General features: G+C 46.5%; 1 protein-coding gene across 22 annotated transcripts in view; it reads right to left on the bottom strand.

Moving 5' to 3' along the window:
• BAZ2B (bromodomain adjacent to zinc finger domain 2B) overlaps window positions 1-20,234 on the bottom strand; it is a 1,481,286-nt gene that overhangs the window by 709,141 nt on the left and 751,911 nt on the right. For 13 of the 22 annotated variants that reach the window (XM_085645472.1, XM_085645471.1, XM_085645484.1 and 10 more), the window contains 3 exons: window positions 16,768-16,876; window positions 16,424-16,525; window positions 3,519-3,729 (listed from right to left, as the gene is read on the bottom strand). In XM_085645472.1, the coding sequence (XP_085501598.1) occupies window positions 3,519-3,729; window positions 16,424-16,525; window positions 16,768-16,876 (422 nt within the window). The remainder of the gene's footprint in view (window positions 1-3,518; window positions 3,730-16,423; window positions 16,526-16,767; window positions 16,877-20,234) is intronic. The other 9 variants (XM_085645482.1, XM_085645489.1, XM_085645481.1 and 6 more) reach the window with 1 other exon arrangement.

Genomic DNA, 20,234 nt, shown 5'->3' with positions numbered 1-20,234 from the left:
AGGAGTTGTTATTTATTTGTGACGCCTTTTAAATTATGCCAACATGGCTTTCTCGCTGTCGCTGAGCATATTCAGCTTCTGACTTGATCTTTTACGGAAGGCTGTTCAGTCTTCATTAATCACAAACTCAGCCATACCAGGAGTTCTCTTGTCAGAAAGCTCAAACACTCACCAGACAAAGGGTTCCCAGTAAAAAAACAAGCATTAACATAGCCAATAGGTCTCGCCTTTGGGACCTTGTAAGTAAAAAAAAAAAAAAAACTGAAGTATGGGGCATCACGTTTACATTTACTTCGTATTTAGTATGCAGTAAATGTAAATGTGAAGTCTTACACTTCCGTTTTTTTTTTTTACTCACAAGGTCCCAAAAGCAAGACCTATTGGCTATGCCAATGCTTGTTTCAAAGGCACTCAATGAATATATATATATATATACACACACACACACACACACACACACATTACATATACACACACACACCTGTATAAATTATATATATTTCAGCAAAATATGTACATATGAGCGCACAAAAGTATATATACATATATTAAAATTATTCTTTCCAACACTAACAAAACCCAAAGTGTTTCAGTGACTGCCTTACCCACGCATTGGGTTTTGTTGTTGTCAGAAAAATAAACATGCTTAAGCATTTCACCATAAGTGTGTGCATGCCATCTTTGCTCCGTACATTGTGAGAAATAGTTGGATATATGTAAACATACACATATACGTGTGTGTGTGTGTGTATGGATATATTACCTACTAGGACCACGTTTCCATAGGAAATCCGCAACATTCTATTTTGAATAACTTTGGCGCCGGTTGACGAATCCTCGCGAATTTTTCAAAATAGGTGGGGCGCTACGCTCCGCTCCTACCCTGAAAGTCTCGGGGGGATTCGTCAAGCGGGGGCTGAGATAAAAGGGGGGTCCCAAAACGCGTTTTTCCCATGCATTTTTCAATAGGACCTTTAGACACAGCTACAGCCCGAACGGCTGAACAGAATTACTTGAAATTTGGCAGAGAGGTAGTCCTCAGGTCAAGGAAGTGCCTTTTGTAGGTTTGGTGTAAATCTGTTCAGTAGATTCTGAGAAAATAGCCTTTAAATCAATATATATATCTGAGCCAGCGTACGGTGCGCTTACGGTGCGCTTACCGTACGCGTACGGTGGCGTGCGCGAGCGCGATTCTGATTGGCCCTTAGATCTTAGTAAACATTCAAATCGGTCGAAACCAGGAAGCGGCGGCCGCCATTTTCTCTCTCGCACTCTGACAGGGGGTTGAAAAACCAAGTGCAAAAACATGTAAAGGGGCTGTTTACACAGCTCCCAAGCACCTAGCCATGTCGAGGGAGTCCCCAACGATCCCCCAAGTGAAAAAAGGCAATTTTAATTTTTTCGAAAATTTCGCCGATTACGCTTACCGTACGCGTACGGTAAGAAATAATAAAATAAAAAAAATATATCCACATTCTCCCCACCCCGTGTGCAAAAGGTGCCCGAAGTGCACCTTTTGTGCATGGCTTATCAGAGCTAAACAAAACATATATTTTACCTGTCACAACGATGCTCATCATATGTCCTCCATGTGCGCACGGTGCGCGAAGCGCATCGTGCCTCCATGGCCCATCTAGCGTAACGTGGGCACGCGGTGCGCGAAGGAACGAACTGCGTTAAGTGGGCGCGCACGCCACAAATGGCGTAAAGTAACTTAGCATTTAAAAAACCGTACAAATTCACTGAAAAAACCATAGGTTTCACACACGTTATAGTTAGGAATTAGCATTTAAAAAACCTTGCAAATTCACTGAAAAAACCATAGGTTTCACACATGTTATAGTTTGCTGGACATTTTACTGATAAAAAAACCAATGAAATTCCCCCGTTATAGTTACTGTAGGCAACTATAACTCACGCGACCGTAATCCTCTGCTGATGACATATGTGTCTTTATGAAAAAAAAATATTTGTAATATATGTATAGCTAAAATTTAATGGAAGAAGACATGGGCAAATAAGTGTCTAAATACAGTATTAGCATCAGCAGAGGATTGCGGTCGCGTGAGTTATAGTTGCCTACAGTAACTATAACGGGGGAATTTCATTGGTTTTTTATCAGTAAAATGTCCAGCTAACTATAACATGTGTGAAACCTATGGTTTTTTCAGTGAATATATATATATATATATATATACACACATATATACACACACACGCATACACACACAAGAAAAGAAGCAGATAACTGGGTAGTTCTCAAGTTTAGGTGGAAAGCAGCTCCAGTATAGAGCACTCTCAACACCAGAGACACGAAGTTAGCTCACCTCAAATGTCTCCTTTTCAATCAAAGTCTTTAAGCATAGGAGTAGGACAGTGCCATCCACGCCGAGATAGAAAGGGACAAAGTATTTTGCCATTTCTACAGCAAAGTTTTTAAGCATAGGATTAGCACAGTGCTATCCTTGCCAAACTGTAAAATGGTCAAAGCCCTTTACCTCTCCAGGCACAGTAATACAGCTTTGGATTGGTAAATACCATCCAGCAAGAATAGCACTGTGCTAATCCTATGCTTAAAAACTTTGCTGTAGAAATGGTAAAAGTCTTAGTCCCTTTCTCTCTCGGCGTGGATGGCACTGTCCTAATCCTAACACGTGCAAACATCTGGACCCAACACTAGATGGCGAGCCAATAGTAAATGTATAGTAATATTTTCAAAGATGCACACAAATAAAACTTATTCATAAATTTATGAACATAAAAGCAAACACTAAAATATTTTAAAATTAAAAAAATATAGGCTGCAAAATATTGAACTTAAAAAATTAATTAAGCTTAGTTAAAATAAAAATAAAGCTATTTGATTCAAAATTACACATGTATGTTAATAAGTATGTATATACTATACACACACACTCATCTATATACATATATAATCCTCCCAGCAAAGCTGCAACAAACGTACTCTGGATGTTGGGGCTGCAATGCAGTGTCCCAATCTATTGACATGCGAAGCAATGGCCAGAACCCTTCCTCAGCTACTGCATCATTAATGAATGTGAAGTATTTTCTAGTTACTTGAAATGATACAACTCTTGCATATAATTACTTTAAAATAGGGAATAAAATCTTGTGGTACATGGAGTGCAACAGAATAAATCGAAGACTATCAAATGACAGATCTATAGCATAGAGCTGTTCTCTCTTATATGGAGATAGGTTTCTGTATGCAATGGATTACCGCTCAACAGAACTGCATTCCAGTGCCTCTAATGGGATGTGAAAGTCACTTATGGACATGAAATAGATATTACAAAGTCACTCATAAGAGAAGAAGTAAAATGCTATTAGGCAGCTCATTGGGGATTGGAAGGCAGGGAGTCTGATTACTGGGGTAAAGATAGTGATTTGATGAAAAATTCAACTGTATAAATTGTAGAAAATTTCTTTCTGCAATTCTTTTAAGAAAGAGGTAGTAAAACCAATAACTTATTAAATATATATCTACATATATTTACCTTGCGCTTGTATCTTTCTCAACATTTTTGCATCAGTGTTCCCTAGTAATTCAAAGCTGCCAACATTAGGAGGTCGACCTTTCCGATGCCTCAGTCTTGATTCTTCACGTGCACGTTGCCTTTGTAGATTTGGTGGTCTTCCTCTGCGCCCTTCCATTGCCCTTATCCGGGGAATAACTTCCTCTTGATTTAGAAGACACCATTCCAAACCCTTTAGTAGACATATTTGACACATAAATAATAAAAATGCATAAACAGAATATGGTACCCTGGGTCATTTAGTTTTAACATATTGCAAAATTGATATTAAAGACGGGCAGAACTAAAATAGCCTTTTATAGGCATTAATTGCTAATAAACTCTTACACAAAATGTTTTAAAGGCTACAGTGATAATTCCCTTTCACAGAATGTTTTAAAGGCTAGAACTATACTCAATTCACTTAATTTAAAAATATTTTTGTTTTATTCACTCGGACACAATGAACTTCTGACCTGTAAGTGTACAATGTACCACACTAGAAAGAGCTGCAAAGGAGGAAAAGGGTGCAAAGAATACAACAATTTAAGGTACAGCCAAAGTATAAAAAGTGCCAAATGTATCTTTGAAACTTGAGCATGAAAACTTTACATTTTAATTAAGAAACATGCCATGGTTCAGACTGAAAAGTAGTTGGATATATATATATATATACATATATGTGGTTACGAAACAATGACTGTAGTAAAAGGAACAGGTGAAGGGATTCAGACAAATAAAAGTAAATATAATGGAAGGTGTGAAGGTGAATTTGGAACAGATCAAAGAATGAAGACAAGAAATGTTTACATGTTTTAAATGAAATACCTTCTGACAGTTATTTACCTTCTTTACTGTTGCTTGTTAATACTTTTTATTTTCCATTGTTTTAATAAATACATTTTAGTGCATTTTCTGGATAATAAAGATCACAATAAAAGTATATTATCCTTCAATAATCTATCACAGAATATAAAATACATGTGCATCCTTGAAACTTACTCTACAACACTGCTTTGGTTTACTTTTGTGAGACAAAGGTTACCACTCTTGGTAAATAACCTGCAAGGCTACACAAATAATTTTTTTGCAAACTGAATTTTAAGTAAAAATATGACATTTTGTGTTTATGTTTTAAAATTCCTCAGAGAGCTCTAGAACAACTGAGATGCGTGCATTGGTGCAAACAGTTTATATTAGATAGCTTGATAGCCCTATAAAACTCACACTAACAATATGAGAAATATGAAATATTCAGATGTAAAAAAGAAGACCTACATTTACAGCAAATGAAAAATGAAGGTGTTTTGAGTATTCAGCTTTTGAACTGTGAATAAGCAAATAAAATATATTTAGATTATATTAAAAAAAAGAGTATGATATTGATATTTTTAATATTTCAAACTAAAGCTTAGCTGACTGCAGAACATATTGCATTTAGGAAGACTAAATAACCAAATTGTAGCCTCAACAACAACCAGAACATCTTTCCACTTCCAACAAAATTTCTTTTAAGTAGAAATACTTCATCTGAGAGGTCTAACGCTACAATTTCTAATCTCTAAAGCTCACACTTTAAAAGCTATGGACAGGGGCCGTGGCCAAGATGGCGGAGAGATAGGACGTGTCTCGCCCTCTCTCCTCCACCCGCCACGACAAAGCACCGACATTGGCTCCATTTAGCACCGGCGAAGGGTTGGCTGGGCTCCGCGAGCTCTTAGGAAGCCCTACGACATACCTGGTGAGCCTTATGCGGGGTCGGAGAGGCTCCGACGGCGGCAGACTGGTGACGGTCTGCCGCCGGGGAAACTAAGCGCGAAACCCCGGAGCGGCGCTGCTGCGACCGCCGGGCCTGGAGCAACGTAATCGCACCGCGATTGGCGGTGAGCCGAGGACTGGTGACCTGGGGCGCTGGGGGGTGTTCCGCTGTTTGCGGCCCCAGCTGCGGTGGAGAGGCCCGGCGGCAGCCGGGAAGCCTGGCCAGTTACACGGTGGTGGTGCAGTCCTGCTCGGAACCAGACGAGCGCGGTGAGGCCTGGTGGTGCTCGAGGGCCAGACCGTGCTGTGCCCGCGCAGTCACGCGGCCCCTGACATAGGGCCGCGGGAGTGGAGAACACGGACCAGCGAGCGCTAAGTCGCAACTGCGGGGTAGCGCGGAGAAGCAGCCTGCGCGCTGAGATGGACCCCGTCGCCTGTGTCCTTCAGGCGGCAGTATCGGCGACTGCGAGGTGGCGGGAGGCCTGGACCTGCTGAGACTCACCGGCGGAGCCAGTCCACTGCGAGACTTGGAGCCCTGAGGTGCGGGCCTTGGCGCATTCAGGGCTGTCGGGTCCCTGGGCATCGCGGGACACTCTCACCCTAGCATTGGTGAGTTGCGCTGCCCGCAGCCCTGTTGTGGACTCCGCAGTCGCTAGCCGCCTGGGGACCCTGCTTTGTGACTGTCAGGATACGGGGGGAGAAGAAGCCGGACTTGGATAGGCCCGGCGCGGCGCATCTCTGCTACCTCCCTTGGTTTGGGCCCTAGACAGGGAGAGCGCTTGAGATCCCTGCTCCACGCGCCTTGGGAATCTGCCCTGGGACATCTGGTGAGACCATGTGGGGCCCTGCCTCTGTGGCCCCTCGCGCCATCCCGCTTCGGGCCTGGTAAGAGCCCGGAGGAAGATGTGAACTGGTCATAGCCGAGCGAGTCAGTTGGAGGCGCGATTTACTGCCCCTGGGATCAGTGGCGATGCCATGTTGCGACAGGAGGGAGCCCGCAGGCCATAAGCGGCCATCTTGCCGCCAGAGGAGGAGTGCGCTCGACGTGGGCCTACCCCGGCAGAAGGGAGAGAGACAATGGGCGCTGCCTGCCCTCCCCGGGACTCGGTCCTGGCCCTGGTGTGGCAAGGGGAGCGTGGTATGGCCTCATCTCGGAGCAGGAGAGACAAGTCCACTCCCAAGGAGAACTCCCTTAAAGACCTCTGTGCTCGTGCACAGAGCCCCGGCCAGCCCGCCTCCAGTCCACAGAGTGAAGTGGCAGAGATGGCTACCGCTGCAAACGCTCCGGTGACACGAGCACGGGCATTTCTGTAATCCTTGTTCGCCACACTGCGCGCAGACCTACAGACGGTGAAGCGAGACCTTACGGCGGAGATAAAAGACATACGCAAGGATGTCGATGACATTGGCGAGAGGGTGGCATCCTTGGAGGACAAGAGCGACGCTTGGGACTCGGCCATGCAGCAGGAGGTGGATGTCCAGTCACACCTGGTGGATCTTGAAAACCGCTCTCGTCGCCATAACATACGCATCTGGGGAGTGGCAACAGGCGAGGAAGCGGAGGACATTTTTGGATAGGTGCGTGCCCTTTTCAATCACATCCTGGGTAACCCACCTGAGGTCGACCTCAAGCCGGACAGAGCACACAGAGTGGGCCTACCCAGGGCCCCATAGGTGCCCCCTGCGGACATCTGGTTTGTGTCCAGGACTTTTGCACCAAGGAGGAAATCTTGCGGAAAGCCAGCACGCTTCAGCTGCTCACCTTCCGCAATCAGTCACCGGCGTTGTACCAGGACCTGGCGGCTATCACACTCCAGAAACATAGAGCCTTCCGGCCCATCACGGAGGCTATGCGGCATCGCAACATCGCCTATTCTTGGGGCACCCATTGCGTCTTGTCTTCCGACACAATGGGAAACTCTTCCAGCTCTGCTCCCTGACTGAGGCCAGCAAGGTATTGGGGATCTCACTTCCAGAGGTCACAGAAGACGACGAACACATCATGCCCGGTCCCACTGAGGCCCGCCCGCGGTGGAAGCGGCCGTGCCCACGGAGGCAGACCACGCGACGACCAGATCCGCAGGTGGTCAAGCGAGAGCAGCAGGCTGCCCTGGAGGCTCTCCCTAGCGCCCTAGCCAAGACGTCAACAAGTGACTGAGCTATGCCACATTGCCGTATCCTTTTTGTGATTTGCACTTGAGCGGGGTGAGGGGAGTGGGGTTCCCCACTGGCCACTCCACATCCCCATTGACTTCTTCACCGGTCATTCCTGGATGATGGACTAATGATTGAACTTCACATATCTTCTGGCGCCAGTTGCGCCTTAGTGTTTTGAGGTTATTGTTTATGGGCTCTCGCTACGCTCTCTTACTTGTTCTTCTCTGACTTCTGTCTTTTCTTTTTTGGCGGGGCCCGGTCCATGGTGTGTCACATCTTCTCATCACCCACCCTGGCTCTGAGGGGCACTTACCACCCGGCTGCACTTCTGCGACATCGATTCACCTTCAGACCTTAGATGACTGTGGCTTCCCTTAAGATACCCACGCTTAACATGAGGAGACTTAACAATCCCGTCAAACACAGGGGTCTTCTTTCATACCTGGAAAGTATGAGAGCGAACATCTGCCTCCGTCAGGAGACACATCTTCTAGCTAAGGACTGCCACCGCCTTAGGTCCCGTGCATTCCCAACCCAGTTCTTCTCCTCATCACCCACCAAGAGGGCGGGGGTGGCGATCCTGGTCTCCGGGGCCTCTCGAGGGAGGGAGTTGCAGAAGGGGGGGGGGGGGGGAGATACAGAGCAGACTACTCACCTACCGGTTCCTTGTGGGGGGCCATGTTTTACACGTGGGATCTATCTACGCACCTAATGAGGGTCAGGAAGGTTTTTTACACGGGGCCCTCACTGAGGTTATAACCACGCAGGACCATAACATTCTGGTGGGATCTTAACCTGGTGTTTGATAACAAGCTAGACAGGTCAGCGCAGCGCGCCAGTCAGGTTGGCGCCCTCTCTCCCTTAGGTCTCTCCTGCCTCTGTGACCTCGACCTCACCGACCTCTGGAGGCACCAACACCCGCGGACCCGAGCCTTCTCCTATTACTCCAATGCTCACAAAACCTACACCAGGTTGGATTACTTCCTGGGCTCTAAAGTATTTCGGGACACTCTGCTTTCAGCTGACATTCTGACGGCGGCTGTCTCTGACAATGCCCCAGTAGAGATTGTCCTAGCCCTCTCACACCCTCGACGCCCTGCCCGTCATTAGCGCTTCCGCAATGCTCTGCTGCGTAGACCCGACACAGTGGCCCAGTTACAAAAAGCCCTAGATGACTTCCTTCTACATAATGACAACCCAGACACAGCTATCACTACACGGTGTGAAGCCCACAAAGCGGTAATCCGAGATGAGGTCATCGCCATCTCATCCGCAGATAATGCGCATCGCAAAACAAAGAGGGAGGAGCTGACCCAGAAGGTACGGGAATTGGAGCAGATACACCAGCGCACCGGGGCACCCCGCATCTGGCGGCAACTGACGGCGGCACAAGCACAGTTAATGGCGATCGATCGTGACAGAGCAGAATATGCAGCACTACGGCTCCGCCATTCATTTTATGTGGGCGGAGATAAATGCTGTCTCCTTCTTGCCAACAGACTCCGGGAGGCGCGACAGCGAGATGGTGTTCGGGAAATATGAGATGCTGCGGTGGCTCTACACTCGGAAGACGCGGCCATTGCCGAAACATTCCGTAACTTTTATGCTCGGCTTTACGATTCGCAGCCACTCGCTGAATCTGACCTTCAGGCATACCTCAATCAGGCTCGCCTCCCCACCCTGACGCCAGACCAAGCGGCCCATGTGGAGCGGGATATCAGGCCGGAGGAAGTCATCACGGCCATCTCGCGCCTGAAACTGGGCAAATCTCCTGGGCCTGACGGCTATACTGCTGCTTTTTATAAACAATTCTGCGCAACTCTTGCAGATCCCAGCCTCCATACTTGAAGCAGCGATCGCCGTTATCCCCAAACCGGGGAAAGACAGGTCAGAATGTGGGTCATACCGACCTATATCCCTCTTGAACATTGATTTGAAACTTTATACCGGCATCCTGGCCTACAGACTCGGCCCCTATATGCAGGGACTGATCGACCCCGATCAAGCTGGGTTTATTCCACAACAACAGACCAGTGACAATACCAAACGCGTGGTGCACCTTATAGAGAAGGCCTCTCGCATCCCTGGGAAATACATGCTCCTCGCCATAGATGCGGAGAAGGCCTTCGACAGGGTCCACTGGCCATACCTCGAGCGAACACTGGTTCATTGTAGCATTAGGGACAAGATGCGGACGCACATTTTTAACGGTTACCGATCCCCCACCGCCACGGTACGGGTTAATGGACACACCTCTACTCCCCTTCCTATTCACAGAGGCAAGCGGCAGGGATGCCCCTTGTCACCCCTGCTCTTTGCGCTCTACATGGCGCCTTTGGCCCAGAGTATCAGAGATAACCCCCGGATTCAGGGCATCCGCTTTGGGGGGAGACACACACACCATCAGTCTCTACGTCGACAATGTGCTCATCACCCTGGGAAAACCTGAGCAGACACTGGGGCCTGTTCTGGAGGAACTGGCTCTATATGCTGGCGCCTCGGGGTTTAAGATCAATCTGACCAAATCCATAGCGCTGAATCTCTCCCCGTCACATACGGAATTGGGGGTACTGCAGGCTCGCTAGCCCCTGCAATGGTCCGCAGACACAGTTCCCTACCTGGGTATACTGCTGGCCCCCACTTTGCAGGCCATGCGCGCCTCCAACTATTCTCTTCTCCTCTCTGACATTCGCACCGAGTTGCAGAGGTGGAAGTACCATCAGATCTCCTGGCTGGGACGTGTGGCCGCAGTCAAGATGACCATCCTTCCCAAAATCCTCTATTTCAGACGCTTCCTCTCCCACCCCCGACCGGTTGGCTCCAGAGGGTACAATCGGAGCTCTCCCACTTCATATGGCGGAGCGCAAACCGAGGCTCAGACGACTAGTTGGCTCTCTCCCACCCCACGAAGGGGGACTGGGCATCCCAGATCTGACACTTTATTTTTACGCTACACAACTCCGCTACATGGTGGAGTGGATTCGGCCGGAATCCGAAAAACACTGGCTCTTCCAAGACAGGGCGGCAGCCGGTACGTCCCTCATGAAAATACCCTTCCTACCGAAAGCAATCCGTCCCCCCAATCTGTACGCTTCGGAAGTGACTCGCTCCCTTCTCACGGTCTGGGACAGGACTAGTCTCCGCCATGACCTTACGATGTTCCCGTCCCTGCTCACACCATTGGTGGACAACCCCGACTTTGGCCCGGGGATGTGCCTTCAACCCTGTGGCGAGACGCTGGCTGTCGAGCGCTAGGTCTCCTGTTCGCCAACGGGGACATAATTCCCTTTTTACAGCTACGGGCGGACTATAGCCTCCTGGAATCCGAGCGCATGCACTACCTCCAAGCCCGTCATTGGGCTATGCAACCCAGTAACCGCTCACAGGCTACTAGACTCCTTTCTACATTCGAACGGTGGCTTATCACCCGGTCCTCTGACAGGAAACTAATCTCCGACCTCTATAAGATGCTTCTCTCTAAATATACCCACACTTACCATGCGGGCAGCACGCGCTGGGAGGACCCTCACTAAATTGGTTTACCACTGGTATTATACTCCGGTGAGACTTGCCCAACTGACCCATCGCAGAGCCCAGACTGTTGGCGGGGATGTGAGAAGGAAGGCACGCTGGTCTACTTATTATGGGAGTGAGATCATCTTCAAGCTTACTGGAAGCACGTCATGATGAAGTGGACATTGGCACTGAACTCCCTAGGTTCCCCGCCTACGTTCTCTTGGGGGTACCTAACCCGCTTACTTAGCCACTGAAATCTGGGCGAGGGAAGCAGATAGCACTAGCACTGGGTACCGCAGTCCAGAACATCTTGATCCACTGGAGAACGCCCCGTATTCCTGCACACTAGGGATGGTACCACCGATTATGACACGTATTGGGTATGGAGAAAATCTCTCTCACACTTGCAGGGAAGGGTGTCTCCTTTGGTGATTCGTGGCAGTCGTTCCTATCTCTACTCGCGCCGGAATTCCAGGAACTCCACTGCCCGAGATACCTCCGTCTGCTGCGCCTTACTTCTCCAGATAGCCCTGATTAGGTTAGCTTGCTAGGTAGACCTCAGACTCATCGGACACTACGATGCTCCGTTAACGTGGGCCGGGAAGGGTGGGGGGTGGTTCTTCTTAGGTTTCCCCTTTCTATCTTTTCTATCTTCTGGGGAGGTGGGTAGGACAATATTTGTATTTTCCTTTGTTTCTGATGTATTGAGTTTTAAAATGCACAGACCAGTATTGCTGTTGAGCCGCGGGCCTCACTTCTGTATACATGACTCTCTTTTTGCAACGTGCAATAAAAGATTTAAACCATAAAAGCTATGGACATGTTAATTATTTGAAAGAATGTCCTGGTGAAGCAGAAACATTTTGAGATCCAAGAACCAAGATTCGACTGAACATGATGAATAAGTATTACAGCAGCTTAGCAAACTTTGATCTTTCTCATCATCTAGTAAAAATATGTATGCAGGCTGAACTCAAAACCTGAGGCAAAGTGCTCTTTATCTGGGGAAGGAGGGGGGAGGGGGGGGCATGGGGGGGGGGGGGGGGGGTTTCCTAGATAAGTGTAAAGAACACAAGTTGTTTTTGAGATAAGGAATCCAGCTTGTATGCGGTGGTTCCTATTTCGTTTTACACCACACAAATGATTGACGGAATGCTGACAATCCAAACATTCTCCCCCAGACAAAAGATCTGGGTTAAATCCATCATTCTTTTGCTCACTATGCCACCCAAGTTTGGACCCAGCCATATGCAAATCAGTCTTGAACCTATGCCTCATGGGAACAGTCCAGACTAAACTGCCAGGCCAGATCCTCCCTGGACCAGAAACAAGCATCCTGGGACCGGTTGCAGCGTATGTCACCCTTCTTCAGCCAGGCTAGCTTGAATCCAGTGGCACAGTGAGCAAGGGACCCACATCTGGGCATACCCATCCCACTTAGGGCGAAAAGTGTTACAGCAAACAAATGATGGACGGAATGCTGTCAATGCAAACATTCTCCCCCAGTCAAAAGATCTGGGTTAAATCCATCATTCTTTTGCTCACTATGCCACCCCAGTTTGGACCCAGCCATATGCAAATCAGTCTTGACCCTGTGCCTCATGGGAACAGTCCAGACCAAACTGCCAGGCCAGATTCTCCCTGGACCAGAAACAAGCATCCTGGGACCGGTTCCAGGGTATATCACCCTTCTTCAGCCAGGCAAGCTTGAATCCAGTGGCGTCCTGGGCTCACTGTGCCACTGGAATCAAGCTATCCTGGCTGAAGAGGGGTGAAACCCCGAAACCGGTCCTAATATGCTTGTTTCCGGTCCAGTGAGGACCTGGCTTGGCAGTTCGGGCTGGACTGTTCCAATGAGGCTCAGGGTCAAGACCGATTTGCAGATGGCCAGGTCTAAACTGGGGTGGCATGGTGAGCAAAAGAATGATGGATTTAACCCAGATCTCTTGACTGGGGGTGAATGTTTTGATTTGTTCTGCATTCCGTCCATCAATTGTGTGTCTTTTGGAAATATAAAGATCGGGAGGGATCCCGTCTGGTCCTATTGACTTATTTCTGGACAGGCCAAAAATGCCCTTCCTAAATTCTTCTACTGATAATACCAGGGCAGATTTCCTTTCACCCACTTCATGGTTACACTTTCGTCAGGAGGATACTGGAACATTTCCTCGAAATGGTGACCCCATTCGTCCTCTGTGATATTGGCCCCCAAGAACATTACAAGCTTCTACTGCCAAGAGGGGGCTATTTATAGTGTTCCAAAACCTGGAACTTCTCTTTAAGGTGCCTGCCTCAATAAGCTCGCTCCATGTCTCCTTCTTTACGTCTTGCTAGTTCGGCATTGTAAAACCTTCGACAGGTCTTTAATAAGACAGGATCCCTCGGTCTATGGCCTAGTGCTTCCTTCAGCTTCCTGGATGCACGAGAGCAAGCAGGGTCAAACCATCTGGGGTCCAAGTCAGAGAATCAGCGAACCGGAGCCTTATGAAGATCTGTTATAGTACAAGAGATGACCTTAAATGCCTCTATGACATCACTTTGTTCTGCCTGCGGGGCTATACAAATATCTAGCTCCTTCGGACACATAGCAGATATTGACTCATAAAAGGACTCTAGGGCTATCTGTGCCCATTTTAACCTTCTACCCCCATGTGTAGATTACAGCTCCCCCTATCTGCTGCCCCCTTTACAGGCGCTAGTAGGGGCCAGCCAATTATAGTGCACAGAGGATTATGATCACTATATATACTTGCCTCTATAGAGAAATCTGAATTCAAATAAAAAAGAGGGGTTGAAACAAGGATAAAATCAATAAACAAGTCGCATCCCATTCCTGAAAAAGAGGGGTCGATGACCTTCGGGCCAGGGTCTAATTTACACATGGCCGAGGTAAGATCAAAATCGGTCACTAAGGCATTAAGGGAGTATCCCTGGTTGGTATGCTCAAAGTGAATAGCAGAAGAGAGGATCCTTTCTGCAACTTGGGGTCTGCTAAAATTGATAACGATGCAGTCACCTTCACAATTCTTTTTGGACCTATGCACCATATTAATATATCTTTCCACCCTGAATCCCAATGTTGTGTTGCACTTCTGTTGCACCCAGTGAAAGCAGAGGTACGTTCCCCAAAACCACTATGTTCAGTGTGGATTCGGGTGGACGATGTAAAGTAACTGAGTTCAGCCTGGAGGAACCCAATCCCCCCTGGCTTAAACTCTCCTCCCCTTCTTTTGATATTCCCCTCGCACAATATTCCTGACAATCCAATGGTGGTCTCTCAACCTAGGATACTCCGATGAGGACCCCCCCCTTCTGACCTTAATAATGGGTATGCTGAATTCCGTAAGGGCTGTGAGAGCCGTGGGGGATGAGTGGCACTCTCCAACATGGGTTTTTGTGGTGGTGACTGCTCCTTTGTCCTTATACATTGATTGCCTAGATAACAAGCCTCAATGCTGGTACAGCCAATTGGTGCCGCGGATTCAGCATGAGGTGTGTTCCCCCCCACGGAGATACACTGGTTAAGTTTAAGAAGTTCCAATTCTATGGATGCTAGATGTTGCATGAGTGGGTCTAGTTTCAGATCCATTGCAGCCAGTAAGGAGCCCAGAAGAGTTTCCATCATAGCCACCATATCTCTCTTAAAGACTTAAACCCTCAGCTCTCCGGCACTTAGCTTTTCCCCCCGGACAAGGAGCACTTTCTTTTGGTACCAGTTCCTACTCCTGCTCTAGTTCCTCCAGATGAGGTTGAGGGATGAGTGACTTGTTGGTGCTGCCATTTCAATGCACATAAAGATGCAAAGGTTCAACCACGGTAACACTTTCAGAAGATGCAGGTAGGCCAGACACACCGCCAGTATCATGCCCTACCGACGAGGTGGAAGATCCTAGGGCAAGTTCTGGGAGCAGAGATGGTGATACTCTAGAAGGCATAGTAAAAAGACAGTTAGCAGGGGAGCGAGATCGCCCATTTAGGTCAACATGGCTTTCTTCAGGACCAGGTTTATAGTGTTTGTATGCTTAATAAGGCATGAAAGACAGGGGTGTTTGTAGTGGTTACTTACAAGGCCCTTCTGATAAGAGGGATTCCCGAGCCAATTTTAATAATTATTTCATAGTCATTGGATCACCCAAAACAACCAGCTTCGCTGTAATCAGGTGTCGCAGCACACCCTGGGAGCATTCGGCAACCAGGGTAAGAACCCAATGATGAACCATTTCACTTGCTAGTTGGGCGAGTGAGGGTTCTTTTAAAACACCCTGTGAGTTCCAAATTTCTAAAACATCAAAGTGATTGAAGGAGTAGACTTGAATAACCAAGATAAAAACAGGTGGAAGATCAGTTCTAATTGATCTTATTGAATGAGTTGACTGGCAAGACGAACATGTTATTGCTTCTCCCTCTTTCCTTTTATCGAGTTCCATAACTGACACCTGCTTCCTGAAGGCATGGCATGACTTGAAGCCTGTAGTCTTCGGTGGAGACATGTCCTTAGCACACAGTCACAAAAAGAATGTTTTGAAGTTGGTAAAGAAGTTTAGGGCCTGAGCGCTAAATCTGTGCCAAAGAGAGTTAAAAAAAGCAACAGACTTCAGAGTGCAGTGGTGGGGCCTAATTACAACTACAAGCAATTACATGTAGAGGTAGAACAAAGCCAGCTTGAAGTTCGATGGTGCCACCTATCTGAATGCCGGAGCAATTACTAAACCCTTTCCAGATTCCATCTGGCTTCTAGTGGGAATTTAAAAGAAATCAGCAGCAAAATATTTTAAGGGTGTACTTCGACGCCTGTGTAAAAGCTTCATATAAAGAATCTGTGGGTCGAGTCCTGTTTACAAACAATATTTTAACATCTATACTGAGAAATGTAATAAGTAGTCATAGGAACCTGTATCCTGTGTGGATAACGGAAATAGTCTCTGGTATGAAAATAAAGATGATGTTAAAAGCTTTTGCAATGAATGCTGAGGGTATATTTTGAACATCATTGGAAGCTCTAGTGGCTTTTTTGGCAGTAGTTAAGACGTTGATCAGAATTGATGATTCTATGATAGAGTATGCAGACAACCATATTTTCAAGCAGACAGTCTCTTAAAAAACAAAGCAAATCTAAGAAATCTGGTTGAATGCAATGGCTGCTTACCTACCTTATGTGGCCACTAGAGGAATACTCTAACAATTAGGTCAATGAACCAAAAGGCATTTAAAATACCAAACAGATAACATTTTGCTCTGAAAATATATAAGACAAGATAAAAACGTCCCTAAAAATACTCAAGATCATTCAGGTAAACGTGTTTTGAGTCAGGAAATGCTCACCATACATTGATATTTACCTCTTTTAATAACCAACAACCTTCAGTAAAATGAACCTCTACAAAGTTGGGGGATGATATACTATAAATATTATACTCTTTAGATCAAAGGATTGATTTTGTTTTAAATGTGGATACCTGTGGTCCATCTCTGGCTTCATAGAAGTCACCCACTCTTATTTTTGCACTGAAGCTGAAATTGTGCCTGGAGATATCCATAATTCCATTTCTGCAGAGATACTGAAAAAATCACATATTTTCCACTTCAGGCTTGAATAATTACAACCTAACTTTGTAGCACAGCTATACTCATAAGTGAAATGTTTTTCATGTGTCAGAGACATATTTCTGTAAGACAGTGATTTACTAAAGAGACCACAAAGATTGTTTTATTTTATTTAAAAGACCTACAATTCGCGAAAAGATGTCCTAATAGAGTGCACATATTATCAAAAGGCTGACTGGTTTAGAAAATTAATTACCTTCATAACTTCAGGGTATTGCTTAAGTTTCTTTCCACATGGAGTGATGTAGGACACTTCTCCTTGAAACCGTTCATTGAGGTTCCTTATCCTCGTTTCTCTTTGCCATCTATAAGAAATCGATTACTCTATATTTACAAAATAATCATTTTCCAAATGCCGATAAACAAAATCTTAACAAGAATTGAAATACAAGAGTTCACAGTACATTTAAGATCTTAAAAAAGTATATTTAAGGGCCAAATAAGACCTAAATTATTTTCCAATCATGACGTTTGTTACTGAGAAGTGATGCTTGCTTTTCTACGATTACAGAAACGTTGGACCACAAACAAAAAACATGTTTTTAGAGTATTGTATCACTTTCAAAAAATGGCATCTCCTACAAAGCAATAACAACCTACACTGCTCTGTGTATGGCGCACAAACTCACCATCTTACAAAGTCAAAGCAAAACTTGAAGCTACGACAAGGACAGGTTTGAAATAACAAGGCTAAAAAGATGTAAACCAGGAAATAAGCAGTCAAAGTTACATACGAGGAACGTGGAACAATAAAATGTTACAGACAAGACTCATTTCTTCTTTTTCATGTTTCAGAAAAGACCTGTAAATATATTATTTCAAGGCACACCTTGTACTAAGTTTACAGAGAGGCTACAGCTCATCCATTCCCCATATAGAATAGATGTTCCTCCCTGCTTCTACATGATCCTAGATAATTCTTTTTCATCTGTAGGGCACACTGCTCTACTACTTGCCAGTTTCCGCTGAATAATTTCCACTAGCAAAAGTACTGCACTAAAAACTCTTGAGGCACCAATTTCCATAGGTTAAAAGAACATGTTACATACCTTTGGTAAAGGTTCTTCTGGTGAATACTCTATCAACCACATATTCCTCACCTCAGAATATTCCCCAAGTGCCAGACTGGATCAGGAATGACCTTGTGCAGCACCACATTGGGTCGATACGGCTGCATAAGCGATGAAGGGAGTGCCGACCTCAGCTTCATGTGTTTTCTTTTTCTGCACCCTCAGACGTGCAGCATAAACAACCGTTGGGTACACTGTGCTTAGTACTAACTAGGGACTTCCTTCAGATGTTACAATAAGGCCACTCAACAGAAAGGGGAGGAGGAAAAGCGGAAAGAAATCTGCGCTTAGCTAGAGCATCCAACAGAAAGAGAGTTACTAAAGTAAAGTATCTTGTTCTTCTGATGGATACTTCTAATCACAGATTTCTGAATTTAAAATAGACGTCAAAGCAGTATGTCCCTGTTGTTCAGGACCTGCAGAGTGGACTCTGAACAAAAAGTCTTACAGAAGCAGGCGACCGAAGTGTCCTTCCCACCGAACATGGCTGCCAAAGGAGCAGCGTTTTGCAAATGTATGCACTGACACCCACTTCACAGCCTGCTAGATGTCAAAGACAACCATATTTCTGCTGAAATGGGTTCTTATACCTCCTGGGGGCTGCTTCTTGGCCAAGGCATAGCAGAACTTAAAGAAGAGCAGTATCCGCCTCGATAAAGTCCTTTCAGCACAGCATTCCCTTTCTTTGCTCCAGTGAACTTCACAAAACGTTTACTGTCCACTCGATGATCTTTAGTGAGATCTGTTAAAAAGCTGATAACCCTTTAGAGGTCTAACTGAGGGGGCATCTCTTCGTGTTTCTAGGGACAATACGAAGCAGAGAACGCATCAAAAGAGAGATAGACTGACTGAAGTGGAAAGGGTCCAGAAAAAAGGTGGTGTAGCACTGTTGCACTGAAAGTGTCTGTAGTTCATCATGTGATGCGCTGATATAATTGCAAGGAGGAAGACAAGTCTTCAAGGTCAGGAGACAAAGCGAGCAGTTATGCATCAGCGCAAAGGTAGCACATATGAGGAATGTCAAGACAAAGTTAAGTTCCCACTGTAGCATCAGAATCAGCTTTGGAGGAAAAACGTGAATAAACCATTTAGTAAATCTGATCACAACAGGTGATTTGAGGACAGATAGTCTGGCAAACACAGAAAGGCTGAAAGGCCCGACCTTTTATAGCATCTACTGCAAGGCACTGCTGGGCTAAAGACAAAACAAGTAAAAAGACATCCAACAGCTTTGCCTGTAAGAGGTCTGTGTCCCAGGAACGGCAATAGGTTACAAATTTGTCCCGGCATAAATGGATTTTGTGCAGGGACGCCTTGCGGTGAACAGGATATCTACCGCCTCTGGTGGAAATTGACTGGGTTCGATTTGCGCCCCTCAACTGCCATGCATTGAGGCGTAAATTGTGTAGATCTGGGTTGAGGACATTGCCCTGTTGCTGAGACAGCAGGTCCTCCGACAGTAGTAGCCTGATCGAAGGACAGATTCTCATGCTAAGGAGTAGCATGTACCACACACTCTCTTGGGCAAATCCGTGGCCACCAGAATGACATGTGTCTAGTTTTTCTCGATCATCTTCAGAACTCAGGACAAGAGAGGAAGCGGGGGGGGGGGGGGGGGGGGGGGGAGATGGAAATGAGTCCCTTGTTCTATTCCAGCCAAAATACCTGATGAGTGTCCTTGTGGAAATGCCAACAAACAAAACTGCTGACACTGCGCATTCTCGTCAGTGGCGAAGAGTTCCGACCACTGGCAAAAGACGCCCTGCGGCAACTCAGGATGTAGACGCGACTCGCGAACCTGTTAAGTCTGGTTTGGCCTTCAGGGACTCAGCAAGTAAATTAGCTACCAGAAAGATTCTCTGAAGCACTAGCAACCTCCAGAGACGTAAAGCCTCTTGGCATAGGACTATGCCCTGCTTAGAACAGTGCTACATGGCAATCGCGCTGTTCGTGAGAACTTGCGCCAGCATCCCCTTGGTGGCTAGACTAAATGGCATGCAGTTCCAGTTGACTGATATGGTGTCAGTCCTCCACTGGAAACCAGAGTCCTCTGTTCACCACCTCAACCAAGTGACTCCCCCCAACCAAGCAGGGATGTGTCTGCGACCACACCAATGTTAACTCTGCATGGGGAAGGTAGAATGGCTAGTTGCCAGACTGACCGCAGTTTGTGAGCCAACGCTGCAAATCTTCAGCTGCCTGAATAGAGATCTGAACGATGGAAGAAAGGCAGACTTGATGTGGAGCAAAGTAGGGCTCACAAGTGCCATCTGGCATGGTTGACAAGAAGGCTGGATGAGGCTAAGAAGTACGAGAACCACCCTCACCTGAATCCAGAAGCGAGCATCAAACATCAGGATCATAGCCTGAATATCCTGGACTCACTACTGTGGATGGAAAGTCCTGACCTCTACCATAACCAGGCATAAATCGAATTCTCTCAGAGGGAATTAAATAGGGCTTTGGTTCATTTATGGTGAAACCCAAGGTCAGAAGGCCTGCCATTGTCCAGACATGATCCACAACTGACTGCGGCAACCCTGCTTTTACCAGCCAATCACGGAGGTACTGGAAGATAGCAAATCCTGACCCC

The sequence above is a fragment of the Triturus cristatus genome, chromosome 3_1 (assembly GCF_964204655.1).
Source record: "Triturus cristatus chromosome 3_1, aTriCri1.1, whole genome shotgun sequence".
Lineage (NCBI taxonomy): Eukaryota > Metazoa > Chordata > Amphibia > Caudata > Salamandridae > Triturus > Triturus cristatus.
This window is presented reverse-complemented; position numbering and strand designations above follow the sequence as displayed.